General features: G+C 48.9%; 1 protein-coding gene across 1 annotated transcript in view; it reads right to left on the reverse strand.

Moving 5' to 3' along the window:
• Positions 1-1374: 1374 nt before the first annotated feature.
• The window catches only part of GRIP2 (glutamate receptor interacting protein 2), a 59900-nt gene continuing 37893 nt past the window's right edge, over positions 1375-23381 (reverse strand). Inside the window, exons 12-24 of the mRNA XM_012809214.1 lie at positions 20967-21153; positions 20396-20541; positions 19538-19618; positions 17931-17997; positions 17683-17828; positions 16701-16845; positions 14503-14642; positions 13708-13887; positions 12564-12738; positions 10818-10923; positions 3363-3506; positions 2478-2624; positions 1375-1533 (exon numbers count right to left, since the gene is read on the reverse strand). Of these exons, the coding sequence (XP_012664668.1) occupies positions 1375-1533; positions 2478-2624; positions 3363-3506; positions 10818-10923; positions 12564-12738; positions 13708-13887; positions 14503-14642; positions 16701-16845; positions 17683-17828; positions 17931-17997; positions 19538-19618; positions 20396-20541; positions 20967-21153 (1823 nt within the window). The remainder of the gene's footprint in view (positions 1534-2477; positions 2625-3362; positions 3507-10817; positions 10924-12563; positions 12739-13707; positions 13888-14502; positions 14643-16700; positions 16846-17682; positions 17829-17930; positions 17998-19537; positions 19619-20395; positions 20542-20966; positions 21154-23381) is intronic.

Here is a 23381-nt window from a genome sequence, read left to right on the forward strand (position 1 = left end):
GGGGCCCCAGTGGTGCAGATGGCACCTCCTGCTTTCCTGAGACCCCACTTTAAGAGCTGGGTCAGGGCAAAGGCAATCCCCAGATCTGGCTAAACCCCACCTACCCACCTCCATCTTAGGGGCTGCACTCCAGACCTCAGGTGGAGGTCTAGGGCCTTTTTCAAATGAAAAGAGTTTCTGGTTTGTTGAAACTGAGGGAAATGGTTTTAAGGGATGCTGGTGCTTCCAGATTTCAAGCGGGAATAAACTTCCTTGAATGACCACTTCGGGCATTGTTTCCATCGGGTCTGAGAAAATGCCATCTTCTGTCTGTCTTCTCCCTCCGTCTCTGTTCTCTCTCCTTCTCCTTCTCCTCCTCTGATTCAGATATGGGAAAGGAGCTGTATCATCTTGCATATCCTGTTCCCATGGTTTTCCAATCTTCATTGGAATGGCGGGTGAATGGAAGCTCCTGGGTCTTTTGTCCCAAAATGACTCCCTTCCACACAGGCTTGGGCTGAGAGAAGACAGTGTGGCCAGATCAGCTGCCACATGTCCCATAAAAGAAGCAGGAGGCGCTGACAGCCCAAGGCCTGACTCTGAGCCTGCCAAGTGGGCCCAGAGCCACATCTCAAATCACAGAAATATTGGACCAAGATGCTGGGATGACAAATCACCCACTTTCAGGATCAAAGGGCGCCTGAGCTCACAGTCTCTTAGGTGAAGATGAGACACTTAGAATTATAGGGTCTCAACTGGCAAACCCCAAACACCAGAGTTCTGGAGAAGGGAAGGAGCTGGGCTCCCACCCAGACATGCTGACAGGTCTCTGGATGGAGTGGCTCCCCTGGGAGGAAGCTAACTACCTGAGCCAGTGTCACTATACCACAGGGACGCCTCACACCTCAGCTCTTGACTGCACTGGGGGTACCCAGTTCCTGGTTGCTAACCTCCTGTGACAGGGAACTCACTCCTACCAGGCAGCTCATTCCACATCCATGGCTATGTCAGGAGAAAAGGCTCCTGACACTGAGGAGGTATTCCCCACACCTAGAACCTCTCCAAGGAAGCCCTGCAGGGAGCTGAGGCAGCCCCCAGGTCTCTCCTCTCAGAGCTGAGCAATCTGTCCCCAACCCATCTCATGTGGGCTCCTCTGGGCATCTTGGAGACCCAAGTTGGTGAAAGACCCAGATGTTACTGCAACTGGGGCAGGGACCTCACTGCCTAGAACTCCCGTCACCATAGAACCAGGGACCAGAAACAAGTTTCATCCTTGGCTCAGGGCCTGCCAGACCACAGATGGATGTGTGAGTGGCCACTTCCCCAGGCCAGCCACGATCGGGAGCCAGGATTTGCCTGTGTGCTCCCTTTGGAGTCCAGGACTATATGCTGACTTCAGAGCATCCGGGGGCTGCTGGGACCTGGCGCTCGGGGGGCTCGGCTGCCCTGTGCCAGTGGGTTACGGCTGATGACCAGCTCCAGGACGTTGCCCGCCTCAGCCAGGAGTGGCACTGCCAGACAGCAGTCGAAGTCCCGTGTGCAAATGCGGTTGACCTGCACGGTGCACAGCCAGAGGGACAGAGCCAAGGCGTCAGCTCAGCTGGGTGGGAGGGGGTGAGAATCATGTGAGCTCCTAAACTGTGGGCCTTGCCCAGCCCTGACACAAGGGTCCATCTCCAACACTCACACACAGAGGTCATTCTTTACTGAACCCTCTTTAATCCTTCTGCTTAAGTTTTACCAGAGAAAGTCCCAGGCAGATGCTAATGTGTCTTTCATTCCCCTCTAACAGCTTCAGGCCACCTGCCCAGGGAGCCTCCTGCCCAGAATTTTGTGACATCACTTGTTTCTCTTTTATTTGTCTTTCACACTGACTTTCTATTCAACCAAGGGGTGTTGGTTCTCATTCTTCATTGAGACCAAAAAGTTTCCTTTTAAAATAAACGTAAGTTGGAAAAGCCTCATCAATTTAGAGAAAAGATGAATTAAGTACATTTAGCATAAATAGGGACAAAAACCTCACAGAAGTAGTCGTGGGCGGCCTCCCAAGCTGGGAAAGGGTGGCCCAGCTTGGGATGCCTCCCATTTCCCAGGCTCCTTTGCAGTGAGGCTGGTCACGTGACTGGTTTTGGCCAATAGGTTATGAAGGAATGTGACAAGTGTTGCTTCTGCGTGAAGGCAGAAAAAAATCCCAGGTGCAATTTTCCATCTTGTTCCCTCAGTGGAGTCTGAGGAATCCATGAGTCTCAGGACAATTACAAGATGAGTGGCTCCTCCATCAGCCCAGGTGGAGCTGGCTCTATGTCAGCCCACAGTGGACATGGATTGCAAGTCATAAATAAAAGTTTGTGCATGTTCAATCGTAGGGTTGGGGTGGTTTGTTCCTGCGATGTAACTAAGGCTAAGCTGACTAATACAACTTGTGTTGTCATTCTTTTTCACAGATGATAGGAGTGGGGCTCTTTCCCCACCCTCAGGCTGTGGTGTCCCAACATTACCTGAAGGACCCTGTCGAAGGGCCGGAGGCCCCCACGTTGGGCTGGCCCATCAGGGCGCACAGTGTGCACATAGACGCCCTTCTCCAGGAGGCCGTCTGATACGCTGAAACCAAAGTCATTCCGCATGGGGTCCCTGTGCAGGGTCACCTGAGAGCAGAGGAGGAGGAGGGCCCTGGAACGCTGGCCCTTGCCCCAACCTCCCACAGTAGCCAAGTCCCTTGGTCTGGCATGCAGTGCCCCTGGGACCTGGGCCCTGCTGGCTGCAACCCCAGGCCTCACTGCATCCTGCCCAGAGCCTTTGCCCATGCACCAGCCCTTCCTCTCCACCAGCATCTTCCACTCCCAGCATGCAAGAGTCTCATGGGAATGCTCTCCCTGCCGGTTCTTTCTTGCTCCTCTTGCTTTCATCAGGGAGAAAGTCTTCCAGTGTGTTTTTCCCACCCCTAACACTTGCTCACCTTGCATTGGCCAAAGAGCTGGCCCCAGGCACAGAGGCGTCTGAGGCTGCCGGGCTAGAGGCTGTGCTCCTCCATGTTTCATGTTTTATAGGGACTGATACAAGGCACAGACGGCAGCTTCTCATTTTAAGTAGTGATGTAAAGGTGTGAAAGTGATGTGTAAACACACGTACTATAATACACGTGCGTGTTGTATGTGTGAGCATATATGTGTGTGTGTGTACATATATATAGATACAAAATACATAGGAAAAAATGAATCTACTTAAAGAAAAATATGAACAGCCTACTGAATATCACAAGCCTGTGTGTGTCAGGCAAATGACAGAAGTAGAAAATCCCTGTTTGATGATGGGGAAGAATAAAACCCAGAAAGGAGCAGGGCCCTTCATGAGTCCTGTGGTGGGTCCAGGCCCCCGGTGCCCACCTTGTGCATCTCCAAGGGTGTCGGCAGCAGCAGCTCCTGCATCTCTTCCGGGGAAGCTCGTATCTCCTGGCCCCTGCGCCGGGGCTGCCGGCCGGGCCTGCCCTCAAGAGTCACACTCTGCACAGTGCCCGTCATGATGGAGGCCTGTGGGGACACAGCCCTTCTCTCAGATGCTCATTCACTGGTTCCGTCAGGCAGTCAGCATCTGTGTGTCGGAGACTCACTATCTGTCTACCTCAAGGGTCACAGTGGTGAAGAGGATAAACGTGGTCCCTGCCCCTGTGGCTCAGGTGGCCGGGTGCAGGGTCAGACGAACAGTCAGAATAATTAATCATTGGTGCTTAATTATTAGCACTTACTCTGTTAGCTCAGTTCTCAGGACTTTACACATATAACTCATTCTGGATCATAGAAAAAGGTGGGTGAATACCATTTCCCCCCATTTTACAGATGAGGAAATTGAGGCTTAGAGAGATAAGCTCTAAGCTCCAAAGTCAGGGCTCTTAATTCCTCTGCTATACCGTTAATCTCAAACTATACACTGCAGTAAGTGTTACAGAGGTGAGGTACACAGGAAGTGAGAGCCTAGGATAGATGGCCCTGGTTTGGTGTCAGGTGTAGGAAAACTTCTAGAGCTGAAATCTGAAAGATAAGATAGAAGAGGTGTGGGTGGAAGAAAGCCCTCAGCAGAGGGAACAGTACGCGCAAAGCCTATAGACGACAGTAAGAAATGTGAACTTGAGTAGGGTGCTGGCCCCATGTGCCAGAGGTGGTGGGTTCAAACCCAGCCCTGGCCAAAAACTGCAAAAAAAAAAAGAAAGAAAGAAAAAGAAATGCAAACTTTCTCCCAAGAGCAACAGAGAGACCCTGGAGGATCAAAGCAGGAGTGGGGAAAGCAACATGGTCAGATGTGTACATCTAGAAGCATCTTCCAGCTGCCACATGGAGACTGGACTGCAGAGGTAGGAATGGAGGCTGGGAGGGAGACCTGATGGGGACCAGGGAGTTGTCAAAGCAAAAGACAGGGTATTGGCTCGGCGCCTGTGGCTCAAGTGGCTAAGGCGCCAGCCACATACACCTAAGGTGGCGGGTTCGAATCCAGCCCGGGCCCGCCAAATAATGATGACTACAACCAAAAAATAGCTGGGCGTTGTGGCGGGCGCCTGTAGTCCCAGCTACTTGGGAGGCTGAGGCAGGAGACTCGCTGGAGCCCAGGAGTTGGAGGTTGCTGTGAGCTGTAATGCCATGGCACTCTACCCAGGGGGACAGCTTAGGCTCTGTCTCAAAAAAAAAAAAAAAAAAGACAGGGTATTCTGGCTAGGGATGGTGATGGTGGGGAAAGAGAGAATGAGCAGAGTTGTAACATGTCTCAGAGGTAGGTGGACAGACACACTGAGGGAGGGGCGTGCAGAGGCAGAAATGCCACCCAGCTAGAAGCTAAGTGCTGCGAGTTTGTAGCCCTGAGGGAGATGTCTTCACATTCCGACTGGAAATCCACAGGCCAGGAGCATGGGCTCCTTGCATGGGATATCACAGGATCTCCTAGGTACACAGGTATTTCCCCAGACTTAAAAGATCTCCCCCCGCCCATCACAACATCTGAGTTTCCACTATTAGTCTACAGGGCTGTCTGACATAGGAGGAGGAATTTTGGTCTTTCAGAGACCCTCTGAGGGGAGGCAAATTAAGATAGCAACTTTCTCAAGACCAAACTGTGCAGGTGCAGTGGGGAAGAAGATGGGAAAACAGGCGAAAGGTTACTGGGTGAGGAGGAGACAGGAAGGCACTTTTCACATCTTACAACTGGTCCTCCCCTTCCTGGAGAGTGGGGGTTCAAGAGGAAAGAAAAGAGACTCAGGCTCAGACAGAAGAATAATTAAAACACAGAATCAAGGAGGACAGGTACTACCTCCTCTTGGCCCCCACAATTGTGGAATTCCAGACTTTCCAGTTAAAAATGCAGACTGAGCTGATACAGGAAGTTCACGTCTCCTTCCAAACACATAGAGGTTGTAGATTTTAAAAAATCTTTTAAATAAACACTTGGAAGGTAAGAAAAGAAATTCAGAGACAGGCCTGAGCAGGAGTAGAACCAGTGGCTTGTAGGTACAGAACCAGATGTGAATGTAGGAGCTAGGGTGCCATCGCGAGGAAAGAGAAGCCAGGGAGACAAAACTTCTGTCCACATCACAGGGTATAGAAGGGAGCCAGCAGGACTAAATTTGGTTGAGAAATCACTTACAACAGACTAGACCCCTTAGCTTGACCTCTGCATGACTGTGAGGCTAGAATCCGCCTTCTGCAATAGCACAGAAATACTCAGGCAAGAAATTAATGTCAAAACTGGTCTGTCAATCGGTGACATTCAAAGGCCCCAGCAAAAACACAAGAGGAATTACTTCAGAGACTCTTCAACAGCACAGAGCACAAGTGGAGTACCTAGGGGAGGTACCATGGCTGGAAGCAAGTGGAATAATGAGGTGAAAAAGCCCACCTTGTAGGGTGTGGTGGCTCAAGCCTGTAGCACTCTGGGAGGCCTAGGTGGGTGGATTACCTGAGCTCACAGGTTCAAGACTAGCCTGAGCAAGAGCGAGACCCCATTTCTAAGAAATAGCTGGGCATTGTGGCAGGCGCCTATAGCCCCAGCTACTTGGGAGGCTGAAGCAAGAGAATTGCTTGAGTTCAAGAGTTAGAGGTTGGCTCGGCGCCTATAGCTCAACCGGCTAAGGCGCCAGCCAAATACACCTAAAGTGGCAGGTTCAAATCCCCAGCCCGGACCCGCCAAACAACAATGACGGCTGCAACCAAAAAATAGCCGGGCGTTGTGGCGGGCGCCTGTGGTCCCAGCTACTTGGGAGGCGGAGGCAGGAGACTCGCTTGAGCCCAGGAATTGGAGGTTGCTGTAAGCTGTAATGCCACGGCACTCTACCCAGGGGGATAGCTTAAGGCTCTGTCTCAAAAAAAAAAAAAAAGAGTTAGAGGTTGCTGTGAGCTATGATACTACAGCAGTCAACCAAGGATGACAAAGTGAAACTCGATCTCAAAAAGAAAAGAAAAACAAAAAGCCCACCTTCCCATGGACATAACAAGTAGGTGAATTCACACTCAGGGAAGTAGAAATAATAAAGAAAGCAGGAGAAACTTTAAGCAAATCTATTTAAAATTGCAGAAAAATAAGAAAAAATGAAAAGCAAAAGACATTTTAATTGGACTACAAAGATCTGAAAAACAAACTGTAGGAATAAAATATTTAGAAACTGAAACACAATATAAGAATGGGTTAAAAGTAGAATAAATATAGCCAAGGAGAGAATTAATATAACATTATATTAATTAGTTAAAAGACCAATTAAGGAAAACAATACCTAGAACAGAGAAAATCTGTATAAAAAGTTAAAAGACACGGAATTATAATGCATGAATAACAGGTGCCCGATCCACACCTAACAGAAGTCCAGAAGGAGGAAACAAGAGGGAGGCAATATTTAAAATAAAATGACTAGGAATTTTCTAGCATGAAAGGAAAACACAACTCTTCAGACTGAAAAAACAGACTAAGTTTCTAGTAAGACATATAAAAGCAAACTCTCACTGAGGCATCAGAGCAAAAGAGCAAACTATCACAGAGAAAGAGAAATCCTCAAAGTTACTAGAAAGACTGGGTGGTGCCTGTGGCTCAGTGGGTAGGGTGCCAGCCCCATATACAGAGGGTGGTGGGTTCAAACCCAGCCCCGGCCAAACTGCAACAAAAAAATACCTGGCCGTTGTGGTGGGCACCTGGAGTCCCAGCTACACAATAAATCACAATAAATATGAATAGACTAAATTTGGAGGCTGAGGCAAGAGAACCACCTAAGCCCAAAGCTTAGGGCTATGTGAGCTATGACGCCAAAGACACATTACTTTTAAAAGAACATGTCTTAACAGCAACAATAACAGTTGCCAGAGACAACGGAGTCGTATCTTCAAAGTCCTGAGTAAAGTTTTCACTTCATAGTCAGCTAAAATATCTTTTATGAGCTGGGGGTGAAATAAAGACATTTTAAGAACACAAAACCTAAGATACTCTTCATGAGAGAAAATCTTAAAGGATGAACCCAGAAGAAAAAAGAAGAAATGATAAGCAAAGAAACTGGCCAAAAATTCTGATAAGACCCCACATTCCTGAATTTTGAGTAATTTATAAACAAGTTGGAACATGAGACAGTTTGGGGAGAAGTGAAAGTATTCTATAGGAACTGTTTTCTTCACGAGGAGGACAAAAGTTTTAATTAGACATTGTTAGAAAAACCAACTTAAGAAAAGATGTTGAAATTTTAAGGCAGGGTCAACTGGTCTGGTTATTTAAAAAACTCAGCGTTGTGGTATATAGCTATATAATGGAATATTATTTGGCCTTAAAAAAGAATGAAGTACTAACACATGCTACAACATGAAGCTAAGTGAAGAGAGCCACACACAAAAGGCCACTGAGTGCATGTCTCCACTTTTATGAACTATGCAGAATAAACTAATCCAGAGATAGAAAGTACACAGGGACAGTCACAGGACGGGAGGAAGGAGGAACTGGGATGTACAACGTTTAATTTCTAGGTACGAGAAACGTTCTAGAAATAGATAGTGGTGATGATTGCTAAAGCCACTACATTGTATACTTTAAACTGATTAAAATGGTAATTATTATATGTGAATTTTATCTTGATAAACAAAAAAATTAAAGTTAGTATCATTAAAAAGGCACTGGACTAAAATTAAAAGATACTTAACGGACATAACAACCAGGTTTAAGCACAGATAATTAAACATTGGTCTGGACAAACCAAATATAAAGGGTAGTTTGGGTCCAACTGAGGAAATCTGAATTCTGAATATGATCTTTGTATTAAAAGAGATTAAAATATAATGAAGACATGGAGTAGGTGACTGCAAAAGCAAATTAAAAAACACTATGTAGGCCAGGTGTGGTTGCTCATGCCTGTTGTCCCAGCGCTGTGGGAGGCCCAGGCGGGTGGAGTGCCCTGAGTTCAGAGGTTCGAGACCAGCATGAGCCAGAGTGAGACACTGTCTCTACCAAATAATTGCTGGGTGTTCTGGCAGGCGCCTGTAATCCCAGCTACTTGGGAGGCTGAGGCTAGAGAATCACTTAAACCCAAGGACCCAGGGGTCGGTGGAGGTTGCTGTGGGCTATGATTCCATGGTACTCTACTGAGGGTCACTAAGTGAGACTCTGTCTCCATAAAAAAAAAAAAAAAAGAAGAAGAAGAAAGAAAGAAAAGAAAATGAAAGCAAAATTTAAAAAAAACCCAGTATGTACATCACAATCTCATTATTTTTAAAATACCTATATATTCATTTAAGCAGTAACAGTGGTAGTCTGTGGGTGGGGGAAATGTTGTATTATTATGTTTTATTTTTACTTATTTTACTTTTGATTATAACTTGCTTATCTAATTTTTCATAATACATATGTAGCACTTCTAAAATAATGAAGAGTTTTAAATGTAAAAATTTAATGTTAAAAAGCAAAAAATAAAAAATGAAATGAGTTAAGGATACTCCTTAAAATACTACAAATGAAATTTTAAATCTCCAGATTGGAGGCTGTGAAGAAAGTGAACAGGAATGAAAATTTATCAAAAGGAAAAAAGAAAAGATGGATAATCAGGATAAGTATAAAAAACAAGATAAATAGGAAGTATAAATTGTATGCTAGAATTAACATTATATTAGTAATCACAATAAAAATAAATAGACTAAATTTGTCTTTAATGAAAAGACAATCAGCTGTGTATAATACACAACAGATGCACTTAAAACAGTGATATGGTAAATTTGAAAATAAGTAAGACAGGTAAGTAACTACTAAAATAAGTTTATATGTAATAACATTATTATGGGACAAAATGAAATTTAATTTAAGGTGGAAAGCACATAGAGGTAAAGATACTGATTAATGATAGAAAGGAAAATTTACTAAGAAGTTATAGAAATCATGAATTTATATGTAACTAACAATAAAATCTCAAAAGATAGAAAACAAAAATTAATAGACTGTCAAGGAGAAATTGCCAAATTCACAATCACGAGGGGCCTTTTATCATATTACTAACAAAAAATTCTAAAGAAAGAAGTCTTTAAAATCTCCAAAGAAGTACTATCAAATTGAACACATTTTCTGGCCAATACAAATCAATATGAATTGGCTCTTTTTTTTTTTTTTTTTTGGCCAGGGCTGGGTTCAAATCTGCCACCTTCGATATATGGGGCCAACACCCTACTCCTTTGAGCCACAGGCACTGCCCTGAATCGGCTTTTAAAATTGGGCTAAAACAAAAACAAAACAAAAATATGTAATTCAAAATTTTAAGAAATTCCACTTCCATAAGTAAAAATGACAGCAGAAATCTTTAAAATATTTGAATTTGAATGAATAATAAAAGTATCAGAAATCATGGGTAGCACCTGTTGCTCAGAAGGGTAGGGTGCCGGCCCCATATGCAGGAGGTGGTGGTTCAAACCCAGCCCTGACCCCCCCCCAAAAAGTCCCACAAATCAAAACTGGTGGGATGCAGCCAAAGCAGTGCTTACAGGAAAATTCATAGCTTTAAAAAAGTTCACTATGTTAGACCCCCCCCCAAAAGACTAAAAATTAAATAGCTAAGAAACTAGGAAAAGTATCATTACTTAACTATAAATAAACTAAAAAGGAAGAGTATTCAAACCTAACCACAGAAATGAATAAAATAGAAAATAATGAAACATGAGACCTAAGGAACAAAACCAAACACTGGTTCTTCAAAGAACATAGCGGTTGGCAAAACTGATGGGGAAAAAAATTACTCCAATCAATAATATTAGGAATATAAAGGGGGAAAAACACAGATAAAGTGAAGACTTAAATGAAATCAAATTGATCTCAGAATAGAAGTGCTCTGTGACAGAGGCCTCACTAATGTTCTCTAGATGTCCCTGGGCAGTCTATTCCATCACGGGCAATGGTGACTTTACACAAAGCTGCATTCACCGCAGGTCTCCCATGGATCCTCATCTCCCAGGTCTTCACTGATATCAATACTCTCACCCTTCCACGGGGCATGCCCACAACCACATGTACATACTGCACATCCCCACACAGATAACAGCCACCGAAACATGCACACTCAGACACATATGTTCTGAAGAGAGATTCTGTATGTGGACATGCTCACACGCATGCATACATACATGCTCTCAATGCACACACATCCACATACCTCATGTGCAATACCACACTGCACACACTTGCACATGTGTCCATGCACAGCCTCTGTGTGTGTGAAGACCCCTTTACACAGAGGGTGCCCAGATGAATGCAAGCATACACACATTACATCAACATGCCTGCCTCCCATGGCACACACACCAGCGTGCCCAGACCCAGGTGCCCCCACACAGGCCTCGGGACAGGTGCAATACCTCCAGTTCCCTCAGCAGCTCTGACTGACCACATGACTCCAGGTCTTCAAGGGCTTCACCGAACACACGCCAGAAGCCCTCCTCTCGGGCAGGGCCAGGGGCTGGGCTGTAACGTAGGAACCAGAGAGCGTCAACTCCTGGTGGACAGGTGGACAGGCAGGCAGGCGGGTGGGCTGGGGCCTGAGGAGTCTTCGGGGCTCCAGGGCCCAACGCTGGGCTCAGGGGGCCATAGGATGGGCAGGCAGGCAGGCGGGCGGGCGTCCTCGGTGGCAGTTCTGGGGCCCCAGGGCAGTGGTTGGTGACACAAAATAGGGGGAAGACGTGGTTAAGGGCGACCAGGACTGTCGGTGGCCAGTTAGAACAAGGGTAGATGAGACGGGGTGGAGAGCGGTGACACAGTACGCCTGGGAAGAGAGACAGACCAACAGACAGACGAACAGACAAAGAGGAGATCCATGGTATAGCCCCAGAGAACAGCCCTGACCCCACCCAGACACATGGCACTGTGGGACAGGGACAGGGACAGACTGGAGCCAGCTAGGACACAGATGGATGGAGAGGAAGGAACACTTGTGCTGGGGACGGCTGAGACCACCCATAACTTCTATCGCAGGTTGTATGAGCTAATTATCAGCTCTTACATTGAGTCTCAGACAGGTAACAGTTGACATTTTCACAAAGCCACTTGCCATTTTACAAAGTCCTTGATGTTTATAAGCCATGCTATGGTTTGCAGAGTACTTTCTCTCTCAGAAAGGCATGCAGGCTTTACGCTCTTAGGAGCCTCAGCTGTGAGGACTAACTAGTTACCTCCTCCCCTTTACATTTTACAGATGAGACAACTGGGCCCAAGGCCATTTGCTCCAATCAAGGCAAGTATAAAAACATTCCATGAGCTAAGCTCTGCTGGGCACTGGGATATGGAAGGGAGTAAGGTGTGTGACACCTCCCCATGACATTCTTAAGGAGTTGGAGATTCATTCACAAGACATGCATATAAGTGCCTACTCTGAGCTGGGCACTGAGCTAGCCTGCCACATAGAAGAGATGACAGCCAAGTGACTATCCAGGCAGACACAAAGTGGCCAGTGCCACCAGGAAGCTTGCAGGAATAGCTGTGGGTACCAGAGGAGGGAGGGAGGAATTGCTTCTGCCCGAGAAGGTCCAAGGAGCTTCCCAGAGGCAGGGGAATTTGAACTGAGTTTTGAGGGATGAGTAGTTTACCAGGAAAGATCGAGCAAAAGCATTCGAGGCAGAAGGAACAGCCTGATCCAAAGTACAGAGATGAGAGGGGGCGTCTGGGGCCAGACAGAGAGCAGTGTTTTTCCCCAGTGCCTGCTCTCAGCAGATGTGTCCTCCAGACACATCACAGCCCAGGGCTGGTAGCAGGCAGCCAAAGGGCCCATAGCCTGTCAGATGGTCTGGGCTAAGTCAGGGGAGTCTGGGTCCCAGTTCTGAGTCTGCTGATGGCCTTCTAAGAACAGATTACCAGACTGGGAATGGAAAATGGGGCTGTTTTCCACCTCCACCCTTTGCCTCCACTGTGTCCTACACGGAATGCTGTTTCCTGCATCTCAGCCTGGCCAAGGGGCCTCTGCTGAGTTTCTCTTCCCCAGTGGTGCCCTCCTCAGGGGCCAGACCAGACTTTCCACTCAACAGTGCTTTGGCACAGGAACTGGCTACCCTCCCCCGGCCTAGCCAAGGGACCACGACCACCTCCTCCTCCATGGTGTTCCCACCACAGACCTCGCTGGTGGTTCCCAATCTTCCTCTTCCTCCTCCTCTGGGAAGCTCTCATCAGCAGGAACTGGGGTATAGCTCGTCCTTCGGGGCTCAGTGGGTGGGGGGCTGCTCCTTAGCCGGCTGGGCCGCCACTCCTGGGGGGTTATGCTCCGGGCTGTCACCTGGGGAGTGTAGGAACCTGGCAGGTGGGGAGAAGGGGCCATCTGCATTCTTGGCATCCTCACCTTGTCCCATTTCCAGCCATGCTGGGTGACCCTGGATAGCTCTTTGCTCCTTTTGGGTCTGTGTGACTACCCAGCACCCCCCAAGGGCCTTGCTCCCCCTCTCAAGACCCCCCCAATCCCCTGGTCATCTCATGGCAAGTTTAATGCTTAGGGTGCTAGGACCCTGTCCCAAGTCCATTGGGCTGGGCAGGCCCACATCCTGCCAGGAAGAGAGCCTGAGTATCCTCCTCTACCTCCTGCCTTTAGAAGCTGAAGTCCAGCCTCAGGGACTGAGCTAAGGTCTGTTGACCAAGACCTCAAGACAGGAGGCTGAAACCCAGAGAGGCCAGCAGTCCAGTAAGTGAGGATGGCTAGGAGCCACCAAGGTCCCCTGGAGGCCTTACTCTGTTAGATCCTAGAATTCCCATGGCTCTGGGTCACCAAGGCCATGAGGTCACACACCTCCTCTGAGGCCACCACGGGTCTCAACATGTAAGGGCAGGGAAGGGTGCCCAGAGGTGTCCACCCCAAGCTAAGTCTTGTAGCATAGAATGGGAAAGGGCTTTTTGCCTTCCCATCTGCAACCAGGTGAACACTGGCTGAGCACCTGCTGTGGGCCAGCTATCATGCTAGGAATGAGGGAGATGGCAGAGGATAGACCAACTCACCTCAAGGCAAGGAAACATGTATAACCAGTGGAGGGCTATGGATCTTAACCAAAAGATGTGTCTGCAGCCTGTGCTATGGAGGATCAAGGGGCACAGAAAGTGGCTGACAGTGCCAAATCAGGCCTTCCTTCTGGTGGTATCCCTAAAGGAGGGGGCCAGCTAGGAGAGGAGGGGCAAGAAGGAAGAATGGGCAGAGGGGACAGCCCCTTCGCAGGCCCAGCAGTGGAGGCAGCCCTGAGAAAGCACATTACTTGTCCAAGGTCCCCAAGCCATTACCTGGGCCCCCAAAGCCACTCTCTATGGCTGAGCTATCCCAGGACTCCACAGCACTGTCCAAACTGGGCACAGCAGGCGAGAACCGAGCTGACAGAAGGCCTCCTTTGAGGGCCTCCGGTGGGTCGTCATCTGCATCACTGGCCTCACTGAGGCTGCCCGACTTGGGTGGTAGGAGAGGACCTAGGAGCAAAAAGGGAGGCATCATCTCTGACCTCAGAAACATGGGGATACTCAGAGAGCCTCAGAGTCCCCATTTCAGCCTGTTCTGGGACTCACAGGCACTGAGCCATGGCTGAGCCTACAGCTGACTTGTGGGTGTGGCACATTGTAAGCACACCTGTTTCACAGATGGGAAAACTGGGGCTAGGGGCAGCAGAACAACATGTCCAAGGTCACACGGTAAGTGCAGTGAAGCCCAGATTAGAAGGGAAATCCCAGAACTCGGGCTCCTTCCCCTGCAGGTGGTGGCCTCCCTACCGAGGCACGGGAACATATTCGGGGAAACTGCAGCATGCACAGGTCGTGACCGTGGAGCACACACGAGCACCTTAGGAGGCAGGAAGTAATGAAGAAGCGGCTGAGACACAGATGCCGCCCCGCACCAGCCGTTTGACCTTGTGCTCATCACTCCCTTCACTGAGTCTCATCTCCTCAGCCATCCCAGGCACCCCCCCCCCCCACAGCATTATGGCAAGGATCCCGTGAGGCCGCACATGCAAAGCCTGGCACAGAGGCACAGAGGGAGGGCCCTTCCGAAATAGGCTAGGTGGCCCCCGGACATGGAGCAAAGCTCACGGTCTAGCTGCTTCTTGATCTTCAGTGTGACAGTCTCTCCAGCCACCTGCAGGAGGTGGATGGCCTCACTCAGCGGCCGGCCCTTGAGGCTAACACTGTTGATGGCCAGGATGCGGTCCCCCACATGGATGGCACCGGTCCTGAGTTGTGAGCACAGGACAGAGAATGAGAGCCAGACACTCAGTTCCTCAGAGATGGAATATGCCCTCAGGGAACCCAGGGGGCCCCTAAGACACAGCCTGGCAGACCCTAGTTAAACTAGCTGAAAAAAGCCAAGTGTGATCTTGAATTGTTTTAATAGAGGTATAACAAGTCTAGACTCTGGGTGGGAATTATCCTGCCTGACTTAAAAGTTAGGTGCTGGAACCAGTGTCCATGAGTTTTGAGAATGGTTTAAATCCCAAGTATTAGCCGCCAAATACTCTATCTGATCTTGGGTCAGTTTCTTAACTTCTCTGAGTTCCAGTTCCTCCATCTGTAAAATGGAGGTGACAATACTTATTTTATTATCAAGTTATAATTGAGGGATGCATTGATACAATGATTCATATTTCCCTCCAGCAGAAACCCTTGGTAGCCCTTCCATCTTCCTGGGCCTCAGTTTCCCCACAAGTGCTGACCTCACAGCAGGTGCTGTGAGGTGCTGATAAGGTCAGGAGTAAAATTCCTCTGGCTCAGTGGTTTTCTACCTGGACACCTATTATATTTACCTGAGGAGCACCTGAAAATGTAGGTGCCTGGTCTCCACTCCTGACCAAGGTGGGAGTAGGATAGTGTTCTGAGGAGCAACTAGGGCTGAGAGGGGAGAAGCCACAGCAGGTGTGAGAATGAACCTTTCCCAGAGTGGAGAGGCAGGTGACTGGGGTCAGGGGTCTTGAACCCCAGCTAGGAGCTCCAGAGTGCATTGGCGCTCCCAGGCATTGCCCAGCATGCTCCCTGGGGTCCTGGCTGGTGGGGGGGGCGGGGGAGGGGAAGCAAGTCTGGGAATGGTGGATTCAGGGAGTGGATTAAAATCCGTGCTGTCCTGTGTGGCAGCCACCAGCCATGCGTGGCTACTGAGCCCCTGAAACATAACTGGACTGAATTGAAATGTGCCGAGTGTAAAATATGCACCACATTTTGAAGATGTAGTATGAACAAAAGAATATTAAATATCTCATCAATAATTTTTTTTTTTGCAGTTTTTGGCCGGGGCTGGGTTTGAACCCACCACCTCTGGCATATGGAGCCGGTGCCCTACTCCTTAAGCCACAGGCGCTGCCCCTCATCAATAATTTTTATACTGATTACATGTTGACGTAAACACATATTTAAGATGAATTTTATTTCTTTTTATTTTCTGAATGTGACTACTAAAAATGTTATGATTAAATTTTTCAGCTAGACTTAAATTTCATCTGGATAGCACTGAGCCATATCAGCTTGGTGAAGGCAAGGCTGGTGGTCTGTGGGCCTCTAACACCCAGGATGGCAGGGGCACAGCTGGTCTCCAGTGGACATTTGGAGTCAGCAGGGTCCCACACTGATCTCTGCAGTCTGCCAGATATCCAGCAGGGGGAGCTCTCAGAACGGGCTGTCTCACCGAACCCTCAAGCCCCGAAATCCTTCCCATCCTCCTGCCCCTGCAGCCCTCCCCAACCTTCATTCACAGCCAGATTCTTGCCTCACTGTGCTGGAAGCTCACGTTTCCTTGCACAGTGGTCAAGAGGAAGCTTGGTCTTGCCCACCCTGGGGCTCAGTTCCACCTCTGACCCCTACCCTAGGACAGCTTGGGGCACAGCTGGGATATCCCCCTCATCACAGTCCCTCTGCTGACACAGTTTCAGGGACTCTTCCTAGGACAGGGGGTAACAGGAGCAGATACCAATGCCTCAGGACAAGCCCCAGTCTGTGCTGGGACCTGGGTGCCGGGGCGCTACCCCTAACTATCCAGCATATAGTTGGTGTTTCAGAAAACACTGCAGTGCTGATCTTCCAGAAACCTAGGTCAGAAGGGAACAGAAGGATGGACATACCTTGATCCAGCACTTACCTGGGGCCAGAAGGTCTGCTGAGAGCTAGCACTCTCATTTTATCCTATGGACCTGAGGCTCAGAGGAAAGTGACTGGCCCAATGTCACTCAGCTCGTTCCAAAGCCCAGCTCCCACTCCCTGGGGTCCCACGGCCCAGCCTGTGTCCTCGGAGAGCCCTGGCTCACCTCTCAGCCAGACCATGCTTGGTGAGGCCTGAGATGACAATGGGGTCGAACGGTTCCTCTGTGCCGGAGATGGTGATGCCCAGGGGACCTCCGTATCGCTTCAGCTCCACTGTGTAACTGACAGCACCTGTGGTCTCCAGCTCATCTGTGGGGTGGGGTGAGGGGCACCCATGAGGGGCAAGGCCCGAGGTGGGGCCAGGAGCTGGACACCCCCAAGGCCCCGCAGTTTTCACACCCACTCGCTCACCCATACTTATCTATCCCCTCATTCACCCTGTCACTCATGCCATGATTTCAGATGGCACAACCTGGAAACCCTGAGGACATCTTCTGCCTCCAGAAATATTTCCTTCTGCCCAAACATCATTGGAAAAAAAAAAAAAAAGTAGAAGAGAAACATGGAACCAACATTTTAAAATACAAATTTCACACACCACCCACAATTTGAGTCACAATGATGGTAATGATGATGGTGATGATGATGAACATAAGAAAACAGATTTACAGCTTTTCTTAAAAAAATAAGAAATCTGCCCACAGTAACTCTTTTTCTCGGGGTGGGACTTGGTGCCTGCCCTTTTGAATCAGACAGTCAAGCTCCAGTTGCCATAGTCCTCAGTGCTCCCTACTGCCTCTCTGTATAATTTTTCTGTTCTTCTGGCCTCAGTGAGGCTTGAGGCTGCAGAGGTTGCTTGTCCACCCACATAGCCCCACTCAACAGTGCAGCCTCATTCACTCCCCATCCTACCCACTCCCCTGCCCAAGACTCTCCTCTGCTGAGCTTAGTGCTGGGCTTACGGGAGTGTCTCAAACTTCCAGGGACCTCACAGAGACTCTGGAAGGCCCCAGACCCCAGGGAAGTCTGTGGTGCTGCCCTCCTCCGTTTGCCAGCCCTCCCTTCCTCGGCCAGAGGGAGCCCTGAATTGCAAGCTGGGAACCTGCTGATCCAGAGGGTGGCCTTCAAAAGGGGGTGGGGCCATACCAGAGTTGTCCTCGTCCTTCCGGATCTTCAGCTTTACCAGGTCCTCACACTGCCGCAGGATCTGCACCGCATCCTCCATGGGACAGTTGTCCAGACGGATATTGTCAATGGCCAGCAGCTTGTCGCCTGGCTCAAGGGTGCCTGTCCTACAGGAGTAGGCAACAGGGGGTGGAAGGACGCTGGCACATGCAGGCACCGTACCCAGCCTGCAGGCTGCCTCCCCGCACTCTGTGCCCAGGGCGCCCCACCTGTGTGCCACGCTGCCTTTCTTGATGTCAGAGATGATGAGGGGCTCCCCTCGCTTCCTGCTGGCTGCTGGAGGAAAAGAGGCCATGAATCTGACCTCCGATGGCCTCAGCAAGGCCCAGGGTTTGGGCATGGACTCGGAGTCACATGTCCTGTGCACATCCTGGTCCCACTACTTCCTGGCAGGGTGACTGTGAGCAAATCAGCTCACCACTCTGTGCCTTGGTTTCCCTTCTGTAAAATGGGGTGACCCCACAGACCACATGGGGTTGCAGTGAGATTAAACCAGATAATGTGAGTGCAAAACCAAACATGGCTCCTGGCACACTGGGTGCCCCGTGAACATCAGCCCTTTCTTTCTCCTGCTAAGCAAGTCGCAAGCTCCGGGCTGGCTCGTGTCTATATCCTCAGCACTGATCCAGGGCCTGCACCTTGGGCTGTACTATGTGCCCAGAGTGGGAGGGGACACAACAGTGACAAAAAAGACAAAGATCCTTCCCTGTCCTCCCAAAGGTGGTCATAGATAACGACAACACGCGAACATCCATGTTCCCTGGGTTGAGGAAGCCTGCTCTGGAGAGACATGCCGCGTGGAGGGCAGCAGCATTCTAAATCAGAGTTGGGGAAGGCCTTGCTGAAGTGACATTTGGGCAAAGACCCAAAGGAGGTCAGAGAAGAGAGCAGAAGGGCAAGTCAGTGCGAGGACCCCGAGCGGGAGGGAGCACAGTGAGGACAGGGAGTGGCCGCTCAGGCAGCAGCTGTGCCTCAGAATTCGAGCAGGGGAGTGGGGGAGATGAGGCCAGAGGTCTGGGACCAGCTCACACCAGGCCTTACTGGGGCCACCAGGGCCTCAGCTTGTACTCTGAGTAAAACGGGAGCCGTAGCAGGGCTCTCAATTTTCCTCCACTCATGAATTGTTTCTTTTTTCATCTGCATTCTTCACTTTCTTTTTCTTTCCTTTTTTTTATTTTTTTGAGACAGAGTCTCACTCTGGCACCCTGAGTAGAGTGCCAAGGCATCGTAGCACAGAGCAACCTCAAGCTCTTGGGCTGAAGTGATCATCTTGCCTAGTTTTTCTATTTTCAGTAGGCACGGGGACTCGCTCTTGCTCAAGCTGGTCTCAAACTCCTGAACTCAAGCAATCCCCTGCCTCTGCCTCCCAAGAGTGCTAGGATTACACATTCCTCACTTTCACTTTCTTGGCAAATGGACCTGCATTCCTACTGCATGCCAGGCCTCTTTGGGGGCTCTGGGAACACAGAAGTAGACAGAAAACCAAGCCCAGGCCATGTGTTTGGCACCTCATAAACCTCTCCACCTGAGGGCACCTCTCAACCCCACTGGGAGACCCACAAGGCCAGGAGGCTCCCCACATTGTGCAGAATAAGAAACTGAGGCTTCAAGAATGTTGGGTCTTGCCTGAGGATGCACAGCTGGGCCATACAGACGTCTGCCTGGCCCCCCACATCCAGAGCCTTTCCCCTGGGCCACACAGAGTGTCAAGTCCAAGACACTGCCACTCCTCACAGCTTGGCCAGGCCTGGCCCCTTGCACATGGACTCCCTCCAGGGGGCAGGCAGGGAGGGGTGTGGCAGGCGAGGGGACTCACAGCTGATGGTGATGCCCAGCTCCACACCACGCCTCTTGGGCAACTTCACGTGGAAGGTGCCGCTGCTTGGGATCACGGACTCTGGGAACAAGGACGTGGACTCCTGTGAGACCCAAGTTATAAAGAGACCCCCTGCCCCATTGCCATTCTGGCCTGGCGGAGAGAATCCTAAAAGTCGCCATCCCACCCACCTCCTCCTTCTTCATCCTGACGGAGAAGGAAACTGAGAAGAAGTGAGTAGATTCACTCAAAACGTTTGACCTGCTCTGGTCGGAGGAGAGTTGGGACCGAACACCAAACCTCAGGACTATACGCCAATGTGGGGGGGGGGTACATAGCCAAACTCAACCCCATTTGGATGCAGCGAAGATTTACTGAGCACCTACTATGTGCACCTACCCTTGGCTGGGTATGTCAAAGGCTTTATTGCATCTAACTTAACACTCCTACAGTGAGAAGATTCTACACGATTTTGAGGATGAGGAAGCTGAGGGTAGAAGGAGAAAGTGACCAGTAGTCCCGTAGTGTCCACGCCACAGAACCAGACTTCTAATCCAAGTTGTCTGGGGATCTCCCCCTAAGCCTTGAAGAGAAGGCGCCTGGAATATTTTCAGCTCGTCCACTCCCTGTCCCCGCCCAGGTTCCTTCTGTCCCAGTGCAACAGTCTCCTCATGAACCCACACTCTAGTGTGGGAAAATCCTTCCCCGGCCAGTGTCTTCCTTCCAAGCGCCCCTGGGAAGGGCTCTGGGTGTCCAGTGGGATTGGCGGAGGGGCACTTGCACCAGGCAGGACAGGATTAAGAAAGGGGCAGCACAGGGTCCCCCAGTGTGAGGAGGAAGCTGTAGCCTCTCACTCACCCGCCACGTCGAACTCGACCTCCAGCACAACCTTATGGGCCAGCGCAGCGTCTCGCAGTAGCTGGTTGGCTTCCTCCATGGTCCCGTCTTCAGTGGCAATGCCATTGATGGACAGGACACGGTCTCCCACCTGCAGCAGCCCACACCTGAACCCCAGGGCCCGGGCAGAGAGAAGAGGCTCTTTGATAACCCCACTGGGAATCAGCCTGGACCCCACCTCTTGGCCTAAGGTGTGATTCTTAGCTCTGTTCCCAGCCAGTGTGACCCTAGCTAAGGGCTTTACCCTGCTGGGCCTCAGTTTGTCTGTCCAGTGGAGTCAAGGCCATGGTCCTCAGAAGATGTAAGACTACAGACAAACAGGGGTTCAAGTCCTGGGGATTCCACCTACAAGCTATGTGAATCAGCTTCTCTGAACCTTGGTTATATAAACGGGGCTAGGGGTTGACATCACGGATAAGTGAGATACGCTTGTAAAGTCAGGGCTCAACACTGTGACTCAGTTTCCCTGGCTGTTCTGGAACCCCCTAAATTGAACAGAGGCAGGCTCAGAGGAGAGAGGCAGCAGGCTCACCTCTCAGCCGGGCTATCAGGCTCGATGAAACGCACCAGGGGTGGGGAGGACAGGGTCTCGGTGGCAAAGATGCCACCCTGGAGCTGGAGGCCAAAGCCGCTGAGAGGATCTCCGCAGAGCACAACTTCAGTGGTCTCTGAGTGCACAATCTGCCCGCCTGGCCCCACTGTGCTGGAAGCCAGTGACACTATGGGACAGATGGGTATAGCAGTCAGGTGGGCCACCCTGCAAGGTCTTCCTGCCAGAGCCTTCCCGCCTACCTAGGGGAGTTGTGACTTGACCTGAAGCCAGGTGAAATCACAGCTGCAAGGAGCCCCAGTTTCCTCATCTGTACAATGGGATCATGAGAGTCCCACCCAGTAGGGGTGTGGCAAGGATTAAAGAAGACAGCACCTGGGACTGTCATGTTCTAAAACAAGGTTTGGGGAGGGAAGTCAGTGTTATTTTACTATATTACTTGTTTTTATACACTATAGTATATATTATGTTACTTTATGTTTCTTGGTAAGAGCTTCATTGAGACCTAATCCGCCTACCATAGTAGTCATCCATCTGAAGTGTACAATTCAATGGTTTTTAATATGTAAAAACAGTTATACAGACACTATCACAATCAATTTTAGATCATCTCAAAGGGAACTCTATTCCCTTTAGCTATTGCTCCAAATCTTTCCATCTGCCCCAGTCCTGGCAGTTTTCATTTGCATGGATTTGCCTATTCTGGACATTTTGTGAAAATGGAATCACACCGTATGTGGTCTTTTGTGACTGGCTTCCTTCACATAGCAAAATGCTTTCAACATTTGTCCCTATTGCAGCACATATCAGAAATCCATTCCTTTTTCTGGCTGGATGATACTCCAAACATCACTATTTTTTTTTGGAGACAGTTTCACTACGTCGCCCTCAGTAGAGTGCTATGGCATCACAGCTCACAGCAACCTCCACTCTTGGGCTTAAGTGATTCTCTTGCCTCAGCCTCCCAAGTGGCTGGGACTACAGGTGCCCGCCACAATGCCCAGCTATTGGTTTTTTTGTTGTTGTTGTTGTTGTTGTCATTGATGTTTAGCAGGCCCGGGCTGGGTTCGAACCTGCCAGGCTGGATGTATGTGCCCTCTGAGCTACAGCCACCAAGCCCATGCATCACATTTTGTTTATGCATTTGTCCACTGGATTTGCCAATCCCACAGGTAGACAGTTGGGATTTTTCTACCATTTGGCTACTGTGAACAATGCTGCTATGAACATTCATGTATAAGGTTTTTGTTTTGTTTTGTTTTTTTGGCTGGGGCTGGGTTTGAACCCGCCACCTCCGGCATATGGGGCTGGCACCCTACTCTTTTGAGCCACAGGTGTCACCCCCATTCATGTATAAGTTTTTAAGTGGGTATACATGTTTTCATTTCTCTAGGAGTAGAATTGCTAGGTTATATGGTAACTCTGTGTCTAACTATTTGATACATAATGTTATTTAATAGATACTGTTTTATATTATACATATGAGATACATTTGTATGTGTATTATTAATATGGACATTGGATGTCACTTAGTATTTATTACACATTATTTAGTATTTCACTCTATTACTAATTATGTTAGTGTCTTAATATATTCTTTTATTACATTATATTTTATATTATATATTACAATATATACAATGTATTAAATTATATTATTAGGTACATTACATGATTATCTTCATATTTATTATTCTACTATTATATGTCCAGTGATAAAAGTGGTACTGCTACATAAAAGATCAAAAATATTTATTTAATTAATGAATTATTATCAATAACAACAATGATAACTCTTTGTCACTCATCCTAGGAAGGGGACAGGTAAGGGGTCCCCAGAGCCCCCAGCCCCTGCATGCTCTGATGTGTAGTATCTGTTCACCTACACATCCCCTGCTCTGGTGGCTGACAAAGTGCTTGGCAGAGACGTATTTTAACTCTCATCTGACTCTGAACTCTGTTTCCCTTTTGCCCCCAGAAAGCTCAATACCTTATTTAGCTCCTTTCAGGCTCCAGGGAACCTATGCTCCTTTCTTCCTTCACCTGCTTCTTTCCCAAATGGCCCAGTTTGACCTTCCACCCCTCCTGGACGTCTCCACAGCTCCCCTGGTAGGAGGCTGGGAACACTTTCTAAATCTACAAAGGGAAGACTCTTCCCAAGCAAGGGTTCAGAACTTCAGGCATTCCTGTGACGTTCGCCACTCCCCCAGGCTTCCTGTATCATCATTTGCTACTCTTTGTCTTTACGTTGACTCACTTTTCTTATAGTTAAATACCTTCATTTCCAAAGGGAAACATATATACAGTGATATAACGAAACAGAAATGTCTATGAACAAAAGGTAAGTAGAAAAACATATATATATATATATATATATATTTTTTTTTTTTTTTTTTT

The sequence above is a fragment of the Otolemur garnettii genome, unplaced genomic scaffold (assembly GCF_000181295.1).
Source record: "Otolemur garnettii isolate 467f Iridium unplaced genomic scaffold, OtoGar3 scaffold00101, whole genome shotgun sequence".
NCBI lineage: Eukaryota > Metazoa > Chordata > Mammalia > Primates > Galagidae > Otolemur > Otolemur garnettii.